At 39.7% G+C, this 18573-nt stretch overlaps 1 protein-coding gene across 1 annotated transcript in view; it reads right to left on the bottom strand.

The window, feature by feature from the left end:
* The window catches only part of LOC140926413 (MAM and LDL-receptor class A domain-containing protein 2-like), a 38381-nt gene extending 20306 nt beyond the window's left edge, over positions 1-18075 (bottom strand). Inside the window, exons 1-11 of the mRNA XM_073376159.1 lie at positions 17434-18075; positions 15602-15960; positions 14194-14463; positions 13199-13464; positions 12532-12655; positions 8394-8537; positions 7165-7433; positions 6735-6877; positions 6063-6390; positions 1805-2066; positions 821-1086 (exon numbers count right to left, since the gene is read on the bottom strand). Coding sequence (XP_073232260.1) covers positions 821-1086; positions 1805-2066; positions 6063-6390; positions 6735-6877; positions 7165-7433; positions 8394-8537; positions 12532-12655; positions 13199-13464; positions 14194-14463; positions 15602-15960; positions 17434-17834 — 2832 coding nt within the window. The 5' untranslated portion in view covers positions 17835-18075. The remainder of the gene's footprint in view (positions 1-820; positions 1087-1804; positions 2067-6062; positions 6391-6734; positions 6878-7164; positions 7434-8393; positions 8538-12531; positions 12656-13198; positions 13465-14193; positions 14464-15601; positions 15961-17433) is intronic.
* Positions 18076-18573: the final 498 nt, after the last annotated feature.

Genomic DNA, 18573 nt, shown 5'->3' with positions numbered 1-18573 from the left:
GGTAAAAATATGACGAGGTTTTGAAAGAGTTTGCAAGATATTTTCGGATTTAGCAAGTGAAGGCCACCAAAAAACGTTTAGCAGAAGCTGTTTACAAATTAAAAAAGCGGAGAAACGGAGACAAAAAGAATTCTTGACGACTTGAAAATGCCTAAACTGGGAGAATTCTGTACAAAATTAGCCATAGCGCGTAATCGTAACACGCAGTTTTGAAAATGTTTTCGCGATTATTCTGCTTTAAGAAAGGGAAGGCTTTGAAAAACCTTCCAGATAAACTGTTTACAAGTAAGTTAAAGAGGAAAAGAAGCAGGAACGAAAGGTAGCGTTTGTAACTTGGAAAATGCGTAAACTAGTACAAATCGATCCTCTAACAGTCAAGTGGTACAAGGCAAGTATACATGCACATGTAGCTTTTCGTCTCTCTTCATTAAAAAAAAACAACAAACAAACAAACAAAAGATCCCATGTTGCCATGAGGCTGGTCAGCAATGCATCACAGAAGAAGTCAAAACGTGGTGAAAACATCAGTGACACACTCGCCTGCGGCTCATCTGCCACTTCTTTGTTTTCACCACAATTAGACGTCATCTGTGATCTAATACAGAACAGACGCACAGCAACATGGAATCTATTTGTTACAAGGGAAAATACTGTGAAGATCAATAATTTGAAGATCAATTAAGGTAATCAGAGCTATTATTATGTTTACGTCCACAACGAGTTTTGCGTAATTCAATCTTAGCTTGATGCCACTTTTGGTATGTATACTGGATAACTAATAAACGAAAAACAGCAGAGACAACCTGCACATTGTCTTTACCTGGTACTTTAAACTGCTTCTGATTGGAGTTTGCCCAAGCATCCAATTATTTCCTTTATTCCCTATTCTCTGCCAAAGGAGAGACATTGAAGAGAAGTTACCGGTGTAAATGTAGACATTCAAAGTGCCAATGGATGCTCCTTTCATATGATGCCAGAACTTCAAGCATATACCAGTGCTGTTGGTTGGATCAAATGGCTGGCTGATGAGATACGCTTTGTCACCCACTTTACGTGGGGATGACGTCTCAATGAACACATAGCTGCCTGCAAAATGAAATGGGGTGGATTAAAAACCATACACACAAGGAGAAGGTACTAATCCAGTGGCCTCAACTTCAGCTAAATCGGCGGTGTTTAGCTGTGTTTAATTTTGACAGCTATAAGACCTCGTTAGTATCCGTCTGCTTTCTCCTTCTGATGTATGTAATTATTTTCGTTCTTTTTACGGTCAATATTGATATTTCGTCACCTTTTTAACTCTTGTTATGGCATATATTTTGTTTCCGAGTTGCTTTGTTTTCTCCAGTGAAGCTGATATAGTGAAATAATCAATGGATGAAAACACGCGGTCTCACTTACAGTGCAACCCAAGGGACACAGCTGACATTAAAGCATTGAAAACAACAACTGCCGGAAAATGAAAATGTTTAACTCAAAGAAATGTCATCTTAGGAGTATTTGCCTTACAGCCAAAACTTGTCTAGCGTACCCCCCAAGATTCTATTAATGAATTGATTATTTGAAAAATAAATCCGTTAATCGTTTCCGTAACTAGTGTCAAATTCAAATCGGAATTCTTGCATGCTTAATGAGCAGTGAATAATTTAGGAGAGCTTGTCTGTATTTGGTCAGATTGAAAATCTCTGAATGAATTAAAATTCTTAGAAGCCAAAGAAAGTAATCCTTCTCAGATTAAATGACAAAGATTGCTTACTACATGTAGAGCAACTGTTTTAAGAATAATTCTCACTCTATTACTTACCACCAAATGAGTTTGTTGTGTGATCGGTGGAAGGGCCGGTGTAAGAACTTGGTGTAGAGCCACTCCCGCGAAGCCAGTCAAAATCATCATTATTGGGCTCATTGAGCCAAGTACACATGCCTGCCTCGAAGTTACAACCACCTGGAGGTGGGCATACATTATCCAGTAACTCTACATCGTCTATCGCTATGTCACCTTGATAACTGGACCCTCGTATTCCTTCAAGTACCAACCAATAGTCAGAACTTGATGTTATTGTGACCTGCAAGAAGAGTGAGTGACATCAAGCAGCGAGAATTAGTGTCGAAGAAGAAACTTTGATATAACAATATTCATCCTATTAAGAGTTTAGCGTAAAAAAATGTCTGATCAACACTAGTATTTTCTGGCCAGGGCACTCACAACCCATTCACTATTAACACCAGGCGTTGTTTGAAATGGCTAAAATTTTATGTTCCCTGCCGGAGGGCGGTTAATTCCCTAACACAATTTCCAGAAAAAAAGAACGATCACGTGCTGGCAACAAATGATTGGTTGTTGCTGGGAGACGTTGAACCACCGGCAAATAGAATGTAAACCTGCACGATCTGCGCCTGATGTCAGGGGTAGCTAGTAATTTAATAACTTAGCTAACAGAATATCGCCACCCTTTACTGAAAATTGTAAACATTATTGCACGCCAATACCTATGGGGTCTTGGCTACCACAAGGCTACGGGATTTTCTTCCAATAAAAGAAATCGTGAAGAGTGCCTTTACCTGGAGGATTTTTACAAGTTTTGTCGTAGTGTTCATGGTTTGGCCGCACCAGTTGAAATACGTTGTAGCATAGTTTACTTGGAATCAACCAAATCCGATCTTTGTCCCTACCAAACCCACTTTTTTCAGGAAGACGTTTTTCCCTTTCATAACTATAAGTTGTATTTGCAGAAATATGTGCCGCCTAAGTAGTATACCAGGATCCCTGAAACAAAATTTAGATTAAAAAAAGGGGTTGGAGAATCCAAGCAGTGGAACGCCAACTGTCATTGGTTCTCATTTTGTTTGCCGCCGGATTAACTTTCCCACAAGCAGGATTTTTGCATTCCGTGATACGTTTTTGAAAAACAGAATGATATTTCTGGGCAGCCACGATAGTTTAATTCCTTGTCTCCAAAAAGCAGTAGAACTAGGGCCAGTGAGTTACAAATAAATCTTTGTCTACGATGTCCTTTGAGGAGATGGTTAAAAATTTTGCTCCAAAATAAAATCGGTTGAAACGAGTGCTACAGTGAGAGCCCAATGTACCAAGCCTGACTTGTTCAGGCGAACCGAAGGCGATACTTTCAATTCAGAAGCCATTTCACACTACAACTCAGTATTCATGCTTTTTGGCGACCAAGTATTCAAGGACATTATATAGTAAGGTATGGCCTTGTACAGGTAACTTTTAGGGCGTAGCACTTTTTTGGCCGAGCGGAGTGTTAAGTGCATGTCACATTAAATCGTGCCGTAAGGCGAAGAAATGAACAAGGAAGCCTTGAACTGAACACACGACAAAACGTTTTAAGCATTCTTTGGCGAGTTCTGCCATGGTACTTTAAGTGATTGTCTTATTCATGAGGATGTTAAAATCATGAAAAAGTAGAAATTAAAACTACAGGAACAGCATCAATCCCCTCCCTTTCCTGGGATTTTAGGAGAGGTCAACCCCTGGCAAGAGCGAACCGTCGTAAACAAACAAAAGCCATACCGTTTTTGATGAATTCAGGGGTTTTACGCTCTAATCAAACACCCCATACTTTTAACTTTTGGGTACGTTAGTAGTTAAAAATTATGAAAAGCCAATAGACAGACCTTGTTCAGTCATTGGTATTTATACTATGGAGAGTGCTGCAAGTCGTCTGTGCGGAGATTCTGCACCGACCTTTTCTTTAAGTTACATTTGTAAGAGGATAGATGTTAAGTTGCATGTTGTGGTAGTGAAGTGCACATAGAATTAAGAGATGAAACAGACAACCACGATGAAAAAAAACGCACAAAAAGAAGACCTACAATCAGATGAACCATCTGTCAGAGAAACTGTATTATTAACCTGGACCGCCCATCGGAATTAGGGGGTGTGAACAAATTGTATCGTGCCGCACGTCGTTATGGTGTAGAACGCTCCTAAGTACTCCGTTGGCTCAACCAACAACAAGGTTATAAGGGGAGACAGGGGCTACCTGATACCATTTACATCACGTATCAATCACGTCAAATTGCATTTTCGACGCCGTGCAATTCTTTAACATGCTGTTGCCTACGAACCACGAATTTTACGCTATCATCAGCAAGTCATACCCTTTATACAATGAAGCGATGGATTGTCTATGGGGGAACGCATCCTTATGGTCAAGGGGGTAATGGCGTAGGTGGCATGTTCCGCTCACTGTTTCGCAGAGCATCACCTTTTTCTAAAGAAAACAGCGAATAAAGTGGGGAAGCGAATGCTCAATACCAGATTGGAAACAGGAATGTAAATTGTGCAAGCTCTAAAAAAAGCAGCCAATTCGAGGTCGTCCTGTCCCGCCTAAAAAGTTTCCCGCGTGCCGAAAACAGATTTTGCGGGGCATTCCGTCACCGATGGGAACTCACTTACGCCCTTCTTCTCGTTATAGCTTCAAAAATATCCTTGCCACAAGTACACACAAACGAAGTAGACACCCAAATAAACAAGTTTTGCAATAGTTCTATATTCGGATGCAGAAGCAAGATAATACAATTTTATCGCTAGTCGACGCTTTAGAGTAACGGCCTTTCGCATCGGTGTATCCGGACGAGCAATACCTTCGCAAAATCTCATGCAAAATATATTCAAAAGTTCCACGGATTTTTCTGAAGTTTTATATTACTACCATAAGTAAATCTTGCTTCAACCATGTCAAACCGTGCAAAAGAGCGAGGACGTGTCCAAAGGTCTCTCAGTCATGGAGGAGCTCAACTAAGCCTGCAAAAAGCCGTATTGTCGGCGTTTAAGTACCTTAAAAAATTGTTTAAATGGTGACCTTGTTTCGTTTCCTTCGTTTCGTTTTCTTCTTCGTGAGCTTAAAACCCATAAAATTGCTTTTTGTATTCGTGTATCCGCTATTGTTTTTTTACTACTACGACTTCAATGCTTTGTACAACCCGCGAAAAATTATCCTGATCCTTTGCTGATCGCCTAGTGCGGGTGACGTTTGTCCGGAATTTTATGTCAAGGCCTCGGGAACTGCTGTAAAAATGCCTGATGGCTCAATATTTTAAGAGTGCCTTTCCTTTCAGGGGTACCTTCCCGAAATAAACATTGAAACAAATCGAACTCATTTTTGTCGTGTAAATGACGCACGCCGTGCCCTAGATTTACGGCACGCGTGCCAAAATTTAGGAGTGACGACCCCAAAATGACTGTCGTATAAATGGGGCTTAACTCACACATTAACACGAATTTCCACGCGCCACGCTCGTTTCTTGATCGCTTGACATCCCTCCAAACGCGATCCCACGAACCGACTCCGTCGGGTGCAATTGACCCTCAGCCCACTCACCCTTGGGTCACACACTCTGCTCGGTCAAAAGCGTTTCACGCCCTAAAAGTTACCTGTATGAGCCCATACCCCCCTACCGACATTTCAAGGAATTCCAATTTCAAGGACACAATTCAAGGACTCGAGGCTGTGCAAAATCGAGGCAATGATATTCTCGTTAGATTCTGTTTTAAGATTTTGTGCTGCAATAATTTTGCCAGCACAAAGAACTTCAAGGAGGTTCTAGCACCAACTGCAGTTTATAGGAATTTGAAGCCTTTGAATCTTTCTTTTGAAATAATAATGAAATGTGGCATGGGAAACCTGACAAGTTCATCAATGATGACGACCTTACCCTAAAATGGTTAAAGAGCAAACTAAAACAACCCAACCCAGTTTTATAACCTGTTTCTGGTCGTAGAACAAGGTTCCCCAATACGAGTGCTTTCTTGATTACTGATCTAATAATATTCATGTAATTTTCCTTCTGAGCAGAGTAAGACATGTTTATAGCCACAACAATACCTATTTCTCACTAATGCATTTCATATTTTAATTGTGTTATAGATAGTGTCTTTGACTGTTGAAAGAAAAAGTGAACTTCTTCCCGTTTCTAGGTTTCTTTTTCAGAAACAACTGCTATTTTAATTGCGCTTATGATGGAAGTACGCACCTCTGTGACCAAAATAATTCCTGTAGTTGTCTTTAACTTTCATTAAAAATTTCTTTGTGTACCTGAGCAATCCACCAGCGATTTCCATTATGGCCTGATTTAGACCACATCAAAATGTATGTAGGTTTTCCTCGAACCATGCGCTTTATCTTAACATTTAGGGTCCCTATGTGGCTTCCATACATGTGGTACCAGAACTGAAGGCATTTTCCTCTTGTTGATGAATATTTTGGGCTCGATAGCATTGCCTTGTCTCCTGGCCTTCTTGGAGAAGAGGTTTCAATATACATGTAATAACCTTTCGCTGTTCCATAGGTGTGATCATTTGTAGGGCCAGTGCCGGAACTTGATGTCGAGCCACTCTGGCGTGTCCAATCAAATTCGTCAGCACTAAAACATTATCAGGAAATTAAAAGGACACCAGGTTTGAAACCAAAGTATAATTGAAAAAAAAAAAAAAACCGTCAAATTTCCCTAAACGGACACCTCTATAAGATGGACCAAAAGCAAGTCAGTTCCTGCTATTTTAGTGGTTTTCTTTTAATGGTGTTGTTTGCTGGCATTTCAAATTAGAAAATACAAAGGTTCCCAGCTTCTCCTTTGATTAGCTTTGTTAACGTTTCTACTCAGTTTTGCTATCAAATTTTTATTTTATAGCAAAAACTATTGGTTCGGGGCTTAAATAATACTCTTAAACAATACCGCAGGCTAACAAACAACGTAAATCAATTTACCTCTTTTCATTTGTCCATCCGCACATTTGAACATCTTCAAATGAGCAAGCTTTCAAGGCTGGGCAGAAACCATTTTTAATAACGATGTCATCGATTGCTATATCACCTCGAAAGTTCGAACCACGAACTCCCTCAAATACAACCTGAACAGAAAATAAACAGTAATTTTTAAGAAAGCTTCAGTTCTTCCACTACAACGCGTGAGGTAAACTAATCTGTTTCCCCCCGAAAGCCTGATAACGCGAAAGAAAAAAAAATCTGTGAAAATCTGTGACGTCAGGGGGTGACGGTTAGTGGACGGTGACTGAATTGTACAGGCATATTATGACTCCTCTTTCTCTGTTTCCATGGCCTATTTGTTGACACTGCAAGTCCGTGTAAATGACTTTTTTTTCGAATTTTTTTTCTGGCCAAAAATTGCAAGTCTTACCTGAAAACGAGTCCTGCTATTGACTGTGACTACTGCCTGAAGCCACTTGTCTCCATGCGTTCCTGCCTTTGACCACAGAAGGGTGTCATGAGAACCACTTCTTAAATAGACACTAAGAGTACTGATGTGTGTTCCATACATGTGGTACCAAAACGACAAACACTTTCCACCATAAGCAGTTGTGCCGGGGACAATTGAACTTATAAGCTTCGCTGTGTCATTTGGCTTTCTTGGAAAAGATGACTCTATGTATATGTACCATCCACTTGCTGAAAGTGTACAACAGAATGTAGTTAGAGCTTTAAACTTGATAATGAACCGTCAAACTAGTTTGTTAACATTGTGGTATTCCACTCTGATCAGGTGGTGACGTTTCTTAAGATCGCAAAAGATCGCGTTTCGTAGATCGCAAAAATAATATAAATGTGACAGACTGTTATAGCGAAGATAGTTCAGTTAAAATATAGTTCTAACCAAGAGGTTTTGAAATATTCTTCATGAATTTGACAGTCCTGGATCAAATGCCCTCCCAGGACTTGAATTAAGCCCTTGAACGTCTCTTATTTTCAAGTCCCCATTTTCCCCAACAAATGAAACCTTGACAAAAATAAAGCAGCAAGTATTGTTCTTTTCACACGATTGAAACAACTTTGAGGGCCAAATACTTTTGAAACCTTACCCTGAGCACAGCCCCATGCAGAATCAACTTTGAGTATGGGAGGGATAAAGTAGAAAACGAGTAACTTCACATTAGAGTAAAAGGCATCAATAAGGGTGTATTGTACTCACTGATAAATCACTATCCAGTGGAGAAGTATTAGGAAAACCAATTGCGTTATCCATTGCATACAGGGCAATATCTTTTTTACGACATGAGAAGAGCGAAAGGCAATAAGTTCTTTATTTAAACCTTTAACAAGGATTGTTCAAGGGGTCAAGGTACACAGCAAATAAATCATAACTTAGAGATCTCTATAATGAACACCTCCCTGATCGGCACCTAGAGTTGTTACTAACATTTCTGCTAGCTGTTTTCTTTTGCTTTCTTCCAAGTGGATACATGGCATTTAAAAGATAAAATTTAATTTAGATTGACAGTGCCCATTTTAAAGAGGGAGACAGAAGTGAAATAGCTCACTCAATATCTTATCTATTAGGTAGAATTACTACCTAAAATGGTAAAGTACCGATCCATGTATAAAGTGAATGCACTCAAAACAATCACTTACCAGTGCCTTTTGTGTGGTCCACAGAAGGTCCAGTTAAGGATGAAGGTGTTGAGCCCGATGTCCGAGTCCAGTCAAACTGATCGGTGTTATCTTGAGTCCAACTACAGAGGCTGCTTTCGAAGGTGCAGTTAAAACCCACGCTTGCTGCAGAGAAATTTTTTTCTCTTCATAAATTGTCTAGCATTATGTTATTTAATCTTCTACAAAGATACCAACAGAAAAGGCAGAAAATCTGCACAGTTAGTTTTAGTCCATGTTAATGCTCTTGATTTTTAATATCCATCAACAAACAATAAATGTACTACTTTAAGTGCTTTTATTATGCTCCTTAGACTGTCCCAGGAAATTATTAATTACGCAATTGCACCTGACAAACAATATTTGTATTTTGTTGCCATGTCAAAACATCCCACGATATGAAAAAAGAAAAACGGAATTAATGCACTGAAGTATAATTCAAATCGAGGAGGACCAGTCTTCCTTTGCGGTCAGCACTAATTACAGCTGTGCATGTGCCAGGACTCCAGTTACTCGTCCTGCCAAAGTGCGTTGCAGCCTTTGGTGTGACAGTGTTGTGTTAAACTTGAAGCTCTTTTAAGCCATCCTCTCTCGTTCAGCGTTATGCACCTATCAATGTAAATCCCGTGGGGGGGGGGGGGGGGGGCGAGTGCGGGCAAGGGACGGGCATTTGATGCCTGAGACTATCCCCCTGTCGGGCTTTTGATCGTGCGAAGCGACCCCGGGGACGGGATATTTGACTTTGACCGACAGAAGCCTGGTATCAATCCAGAAGCGGTTGCCAAGTCCGTCCCTCGAGGCTTTCTGAAAGTCACGCTGTTGGAGAAAGGTGTGAAGTTTTCATTTGTTTTAATCGCCATAATCCGATACTTTAAACTGTCATCTAAAGAGATAATGTCTATTTTGAGAAAGTTTTCATCTTCAAGTTCCCATCTGATTGTAAATCTCGATTGAAATCGAATTTCACCATGAAAGTCAGAGGATTTTTTAAAGGTCACTGATCCGACCTGTTCCGACATGTTTAGCAGATGTTATAAAGCATTTTACACTTTATTAATATTATAATAGCACGGTCAATCTTCCTAGAGTGATTTGTTGTTCAAAATAAGAGATGCTAGTGGAGAGAGAAAATACTTAATTACGGCGAGTAATTTAACGGAGCTTACGTTTAGTAAGGACGTACTTTTGAAATGTTCTTTTAATTCGTTTTATACAGTATTATAGTATTGTTTGTTTAGATTTTTTCCTCTGGGGTGGGGTTTTTTTGACACTTTTGATTGACCTTTCGTTTCCCACCCTGGGGGATTTGATCAAAAAAATATTAAAATTTGTCAAATCCCCACCCCTTGCCCGCACTCCCCCCCCCCCCACCCCCACGGGGTTTACATTGATAGGTGCATTAAACACTAGTGTTCTCATTTTCTACTTCAAATGTCTCACAGTTTCAGTTGGTCTGTTAGACTAACAACAGTTCACCCTGTATGTTGGATCCTAGTCAGCTGTCTTCCCCGGTTTCTTCCTATTTGGATGCCGGTAGAACGTCATTGACTCTACCTGTTATCGCAACTACCTCGCCTTCCTTTGTAATATCTGAGCAGAAACTTGTTTTCGCTTTGTCTTAAGCCTTAGGCAGCGCGTTGTCGTGAATCCAGGCGGCAACGTTGGAGTGTCTTTCATAAACGTCATGTGCATGCTTGTTGACGGGAACTTGGGTTATCGACAAAATGATTTCACCTTCGAGAATCTGCCACTTCCATACATAGCAAGTTAATCTTTTGGTAATTTTACAACAAGAAGTGGTGGACTGGTCGGTTATGTACCCACACCATTACAATGCCCTGAACAAGCTTGTTTTTCAAAGCCCAATTTCCAGCTCGAAAACAGTCAACCAGTGCAGCCAATTTACTGCTGTTCCTGGAATGTCGGCACATGGCGCTAGTCCTTTGATCAATGGCGCCTCAAAATTGAAAAACTTCTAAATCGTTCAAGCTAGGACCACCACATTTAGCGACTTTTCCTAAAATTTGTCTCGGCACATTTTAAAGTCACCGTGACGTGTACGTCAATATTGATGTTACCATGACGACCGAAATTTGACAGCCACGTTTTTCAAAATTTGCATTTTCTCTTCAAGATAGGTTTTATTTCTTTTTTTACTGATTGAACTATTCTATGAAACTTAATTTGGTATTATTTTATCAAATTTATTGTAACTTTTAATGAAATCCAGGCTTTTTAATGACTAGTTTGAGAAAGAAAAAAAAAGACTTTAGTATTACCACATGACAGTTGCTGAGTTAAATTTTCAACAGTGTTCATTTCTCTCGAAATCTCATATTTTGCCGATTTTTGGTTTCCTTGTATAAAATACATCGAACTATATGCTAGTTTTAAGTGGAATCGAATACATTTCAATAATTCCAAATGGCGGATCCAAGATGGCGGATCCTGCGTGTTCCTTTTTGTAACAAATGACGACATGATCACTGATCACTGCTATTGTTAAATATCATTTATGTGTTAGCCAACTTCCTTGATTTTATCAGAGACCTTAGTATTTAAGAATTTTTCGCTTTATGTCTACTTTGAGGGAAATTTGGATTCTGCAAATAAATTCAACAATATGACTTCAAAATGACGTCATATTGCGTCATTGATTCAATCAAGTTATGCCAAGAAGTTATAGAATGATAAGTAAATTATTGTGTGCAGTTTTAGTGGCAGTAAGATGAGCGGTTTTGATGTTATAGAGGGGTCCTCGGGGATCCCCTCCCCGGTCGCAGGAAGCAAAAACGGCCCGGTTTGAATTATGGTTAATCGTTTTTTCAGCCTTCCAGCAAGATTATTGCCCAATCATGCTTGACTATGATTTCTGCCTAGACCAATCTTGATGGTGAGAGTCTTTCCATTCTTGGGATGGTTTTAGATTTTTTTTTTTGCCTTCGCTTCAGTGGCTAACCCTAACAGAGTTTCAGGCCCTATCCGGCTCACAGGTGCACTCGGTTATGAGGTCATTTACAACTTACAATTTACGACTTACGCTATCTAGAATGCATGGTGACCAGTAGCGTCAACGACATTAAGGGTTGGATGGCGCTCACATGGTCTTTAGTATAAAGCCTCGAAACGATCTGGTATTGAGAGACAATACCTTTGGACCTGAAACTGTAACCCTTTAGGACCACTTTGTCTATCCATTCTACTGTATGGCTGCGAAACGTGTATAATCACCAAGGAGATGGGCGCGAAACTAAACGCTTTTGCCACCTCATGCTATAAAATCATGTTGAACATCAAACGTGTGGAGGAAGTATCAAATGACAGAACCTAAGATCTTACTGGCACTAGCCCAACAATTATCTCACTACACATTTTGCGCAGGAAGAAAGACGAACCGGAAAAAAAATTTACGCGTTTACGCCTTCCACAGGGAGAAGGCCCAGGGGACACCTTTCCCAGCCAAATCCAGGAATTGATAGACCATAACAAGCATCTCGCCGAGGTTGACATCGTGTGAACTGCCCAGGACCGAGCCAGTTGGAGACGACTTAGAGTCGACAGCTCCTCAGTCGACCGATAATGATAATGATGATGATGATGATTTTGGTGAGTAGTCATCCTCTCTGCAGTCTTAATGTTGTCGATCGCATATAAAAAATTGTTCCTAGTGTTGTTTGCAGTCCATTTACGTATACGGGGCAACTTATGAGCCACTAAACATGTGGAGTGCAGTTTAGATAATATGGCGGTGGTCCGCTTGCTACGTTAGTGCACCTGGAAACGTTCAAACGTAATAATTCTTCTATTTAGCCTTTCCCTTTTTGCAGCCTGCCATGTCATTGCCCATGTTGCCTGCTAGAGAACTGGTAGAGACAATCCATTGCTAATGCAACTTGTACTTTCAGTGTTTTAATCAACATGCACCGCCTAGAGCAACCAGATTATCGCCTTCTCTGCCGACCCAGCTTTACGTGATTTGAAGGGAAAATGCTTCATGGGGATTAGGCGACACCAGCTGATGACGTTACATAAATTTACGTTTAATTATCAAAATATCTTTTTATAAAACATTTCTAAAACAATGCCATGAGGACCATCAGAACAAAAAACTGCCACTCACTCATTCCAGATGGTAGAGCATCAGACGGTTGCACAATGCAGTTCGCCATACCAGCAGTAAATGATATATCATCCAGGGCAATATCGCCAGTGTGGGTATTTCCACGAATTCCTTCAAACACAACCTGTTTAAAACCAAATAAAGCAATAAAAAGAAATAAATACATACAGTGTCCGGATAAGTTGAGGTTTCTGGGTAACTGCCCACCTACCCGTCCCCTAAGACTCGATTTTGCGTAAGTGAGAGGTAAGAGTTAATATTGACTTAGGGGAGGGGTAGTTGGTCAGTTACCCAGAAACCCCGGTTGATCCCAGTGTCCTTTCCCCAGGGCCTTGGTTGTGTGATGCAATCGAAGAATCAGTCACAATTTATACAATGCAATGCCCAATAGAGCTATTAAAAATGCCACACATGAATTGTCATTGCCCAAGGATGTTGTTTATTGATGAAATCCAGGAATGGATAGCCTCATGTTCGGACTGAAAAGCAATATGCGTCGTTTGTCACTTCACGAGGCATCATGAGACAGTCTTGTTGAAACAATACAGGGATTCAGAGCTGTTACTCCATCGTCACTACGACGCCGTCTTTGTTATGAATTAAAATAACAAAACAAAACAAAACATCCACAATGTCACAGCCCTTACTGATGGCATAATATCTTTACCTGATACTCTATACTGCTGTTTATCGGAGTTTGTCCAAGCATCCAATTGTTTCCTTTATTTCCTTTCCTCTGCCAAAGCAGAGACATTGAAGAGAAGTTACCGGTGTAAATATAGACATTCAAAGTGCCAATCGATGCTCCTTTCATATGATGCCAGAACTTCAAGCATCTACCAGTGCTATTGGTTGGATCAAATGGCTGGCTGATGAGATACGCATTGTCACCCGGCTGACGTGGGGATGATGTCTCAATGAACACGTACTGGCCTGCAAAATGAAAATGGAGGGAATTAAAAACCATACTCAACAGAATAGCATACTAGTTTTTGTTTAATCTTAGTAACTATAAAACTTCTTTCATCACTACTTTCGAATATTGCTATGAAATAGTTTCCTTCAGTTATCTCTTTCAATCCAATATTTTATGTTTCATTTCCTTGACTGATATGATCTCCTGTAAATTCTCTTCTATCTACTTCCTTTTATTTTGATTTAAGTAATGGTATTTGTTTTTATTTTTTACTTCGAGATGAAATGGTTTTGGCACAACGAACGTCATGTTAGGAAAATATTTGTTTTGGGAATGTCCTGGTTGGGCTTGGAGCATAAACTGAACAACAACTGAGCTTACAATACGCTCTAATAAAAAGTAGGAAAGTGGTTAAATTCACCGGAAGAAATAAAAGAAATGTGTATCTTTTTTGGGAACTTCAAAAAAAATGGCTAAGAGAAGGATGCTTTCCTAGATGAAGTGAAAAAGTTTGTTACTTAATATAAAGCAAGTGTTTTAAAATTGTCACTATAGCACTTACCTACAGATGAGCTCGTTGAGTGATCGGTGGAAGGGCCAGTGTTAGAACTTGTTGTCGAGCCACTCCCACGAGAAGCCAATCAAAAAATAGCCAAGGAAAGTAACCCTTCTCAGATTAAATTAAAAGGATTGCTTACTACATGTACAGCAACTGTTTTAAAAATAATTCTCACTCTATTACTTACCAGCAAATGAGTTTGTTGTGTGATCGGTGGAAGGGCCAGTGTAAAAACTTGGTGTGGAGCCACTCCCGCGAAGCCAATCAAAATCATCATTATTAGGCACATTGAGCCAAGTACACATGCCTTTCTCAAAGTTACAATCACCTGGAGGTGGGCATGCATTATCCAGTAACTCTACATCGTCTATCGCTATGTCACCACGATAACCAGACCCTCGTACTCCTTCAAATACCAGCCAATAGTCAGAAATTGATGTAATTGTCACCTTCCAACAAGAATGACATCAAATACTGTCAAATACTAAAGTCCACAACATCATTGTCAGGGATTTACTTGCAAAATGCGTGTTTAATACACTATCACTGTTTTTACCGTCAGTGCAGGAACAACTTTCATATACCTCAGCAAGGTATTCACCACTAATTTAGAACCAGGGCTAGTGTGTTAAAGATTGTTATCCTCAGTCTATAATGTTCCTTAAGGAGCTAGTTGAATTCTGCCCCAAAATAGAATCGATTAAAACGGCTCTTTCAGGAACCCGACAATTGACCCGAACATAACACTACCACCCTTTAATGGCCACTTCCATTTGACCCGTGAAATGTCGTTTTTTAAATTTAATTTGAACGGACAGTGTTTCACAATAAAAAAAATAAGGATTCATGTCCTTTTGGCGACCAGGAATTCAAAAATGTTTTAATTGTTTTCAAGGAGACAACCCTTACTTTTAAAGGCCTACTTGTCGCGAAAAATCAAGGCAATTAATAATAATTCTTTATATTTGTTTTTGACTATTTGGGTTTGCTAAAAAATTCTGCCAACAACGCTCAATGTCAAATTATTTAGTGGAAATTATGGGTTTAGTTAAGTGAGCCACAAATTTTCAGGACTTCCTCGAACTTTCCAGCACACGATCTGTCAGTTTCAAGGACCTTCAAGGCGTGTGCAAATCCTACCTAATACGTAAATTAGGCAAATCCAGCAAGGTAACTGTTGTACTCTACAATAGTAACGCTGAAGAGAGGAACGAAACAAGCCTTGAAATAAGAAACTACTGCGCTAATATGACTACTCAGTTAATTAACACAGCCAAACGCCTATGATCCTAAGTGGCCGTTTTATCGGAGAATAATACTTTCTTTTTTACTGACAAGATCACGAGAAAACTCTAAAAGAAGGTTAATTAAAAGCAGATGCATAATATAAGAAATATTGTCTCTCTAACATCCTAAAATATATTGATGGCTGCCTCGGATTATTGAGAAAAAAAGTGGATCTTCTTTCAGTTACATTCTTTCACTCACACCAAACAATAAATGTCGGTAAGCCTTGCTTCTTATTATCAAATAAAGCATGCATTATATTTCTGTAACAACATCAAAAGTTTTTGTTGTTTTGATGATAATGTTTCATTGCTTATTTTGAAAGATTTTCCGCTGTACCTGAGCAATCCACCAGCTATTTCCATGATTGCCTGATCTAGACCATGTCAAAAAGTACGTGGGCTTTCCAAAAACCATGCGTTTTAAACGGATATTAAGCGTCCCTATGTGGCTTCCATACATGTGGTACCAAAACTGAAGGCATTTTCCTCTTGTTGATGAATATTTGGGGCTCATCAGCATTGCCTTGTCTCCTGGCCTTCTTGGAGAAGAGGTTTCAATGTACATGTAATAACCTTTCGCTGTTCCATAGGTGTGATCATTTGTAGGGCCAGTGCCGGAACTTGATGTTGAACCACTTTGACGTGTCCAATCAAAGTCATCAGCACTAAAACATTACCAACAAAGAGACACCGGGTTTATTATCGAAAGGAACTCAACCAGAATTTAAATATAATCGACTTTGTCTAAGCAGACATTTCTATTACTTTACAAAAGACAGACCACATCACTAAAACATATATTTGGAGATCAATTCCTACGTTTCTGGGAGGAAGTGTGGCTGGGTGGTTAGATCTCTGGAATGATAATCGGGGAGGACAACCCGAATTCAATTCCCGCCCTAATGGCTAGCTAGCTAGACTTATTCCCGGTATTCTCGAGTTTAACCCTTCCATTGCGCTTGTAAACAGGAAACTGGTTTCGTCTCCGGCCTGTTGGGATTTTTAACCTTGTACAAACATGAGCCATGGTTTTCATCCATTTTTTTTTTTTTTACCCCTATGAAGTCAGTTACTTTTTTTCAGTTTTTTTTTCCAACATCTCCCTAAAACAACCATACAAAGAAACATGTTCTATTCATTTAACACAAATTGATTGCAAGGACAAACTGTTGAAAATGACTCGAATGAAATTGCACTATTCTTGTTTTGCGGAATGTAGGATTGCATCTATCAAATATTAAAGAAAAATGAAGATGAGTGGCTTGGATATCAGCATTAAAGGCGGTCAAGAGAGAATGGGCTCTCGAGGCGGTATCGCAAACTTTGACATACCAAGACGATGGCGTAGTTGGCTAAAAAGTGAACCTGAAGCTCTTTTGCTACAGATATTTCGACTTGTAAGGCTAGGCCAGAGTAGAGAGGAGAAGTGTGACGTCAAGTTACCATGGTAGCCAAATTTCGTGATTACAACAATAGGGCCGAGATTAAGAAACGACGACGGCGACAGTAACGAGGACGGGAAAACAACCGATAGGTTTAGATTAGCAAAACAACACCTTTGCACGTGTATCATGCTCGTTTTGTACAATTCTTAGCCGTCGTTGCGCGACTGCGACATGAGACTTCCTAATTTCACGCACCAGTGTTACTGAGTAGGTGAACACAACACAAGTTTCTTTTTTCTTTTTTCAAACTCAGATACGGTCCTTTCGGATTAAATCCAGAAACTTCGCTAACATTTGACAAATCAAATGAAACTGAATAAGATCGATGAAGTCTCAGACATTGAGAATTTACTTTCTAAGTGAATTTTCGGTTTGTTGTCATCCAAAATTTGCTACCATGGCAACGTGACGTAACGACTTCTCCTCTCTATTGGTTTTTAAAAAAATAAGATTTTCTTTGGTTTTTTAGAGTGGAGCTCTGAAGAAATAGCTCAAAATTGAAAATCATATTGGATAATTTATTTGCTTGTCTTTCATATTAGAAAAGAAACATTATAGCCCGGCTGATCATTTAGACACCTTGTCTGTTTGTAGCCAGGAAATACTTTTGAAGCACTAACCAATTCAGAAAATCTTGGGATTTACACGTGCAAGAAGCCCACTCAATGCCTTAAGCTACTTGTATGAATTTACCTCTTGTCATTCGTCCATCCACACATTTTAACATCTTCAAAAGAGCACGCTTTTGGGGGTGAGCAGACACCATTTTTCATAACAATATCGTCAATTGCTATATCACCTTGATAGCTTGTTCCACAAACACCCTCAAATACTACCTGTTTAGAAAATGAACAGTCACTGTTGCTATATTTCTTCCCACCTTGTGCGGCCACAAGACATATAGCCACATAGCCTCCTACGCAGACTCGTGACGAACCCCTAAGAACGTCTGTGTGGGAGGCTACATGACATCTAACAATAAAACGGTTTGCCGCCAAGACTGTCCGAGTAAGCAACCTTGCAAAGCCTACTGTATTTACTACGTCCTCATTAATTTTCGTTATTTTACTTTTTTGTTTTTTTTCCTTGTGCATTTTTATTTTCTAGTGGGACTGAAGTACCGGTGTATTCATTTCTCTCGTAAATTTAACTACAACTCCAAACTGCAAGTTTTGCAATAAAACCTTTAATGCCATTCAACAATCCTTTTTCACTTGAACTACTTGCAAAATAGGACATCACGTCTTTACCACATTCGACGCACATATAAGAAATGTAAAATGTAAAAATAAAAATGTTCTAGAAGTTTTAAAATCCTCGAAATATATTTCGCTCTTCGAGCCTCGTCAGTCAACAAAATTTTAATGTAAGATGCACTGAAATAGTCTGCGTGTTCGGTAGTGTCATGTAAGCCAACATGGTGTTTTCTATTTCACGTGGTCACGTGCGACTACCGCGCGTGGAACGCGGAAATAATTCCGTTCGTTCTTAGAGTCCATCAACGAGCCTTCCGGTACTTGATCGATCCGAACACCCTCCGATATGTGCCTCAATATGGCGTCGTTGGAGTAAGAAACGGTAACGTTCATTTCAAATTTCTGCATTTCACTGTTGTGTTTCTCATTACAGTGCTTCCATAAGACTCACCTCTCTTCCTTTTTGGCCAGTGATTTCTTTGTTCTTTTCCTCAGGTATACGCGCTCCGATATAAATGTCATTACACTCAGTACATTTTATGTCATTAGTCACGCCCTGTCTATCACACGGTCCTTTTCTATCTTCTCTACACACTGGGCAATCCCCTCTTTCACATTTTCGTGATTTGAAGGGATC

This window comes from Porites lutea, chromosome 2, assembly GCF_958299795.1.
Source record: "Porites lutea chromosome 2, jaPorLute2.1, whole genome shotgun sequence".
Taxonomy (NCBI): domain Eukaryota; kingdom Metazoa; phylum Cnidaria; class Anthozoa; order Scleractinia; family Poritidae; genus Porites; species Porites lutea.
Note: the sequence above shows the minus strand (reverse complement) of the source record. Positions and strands in the feature narration are given on the sequence as shown.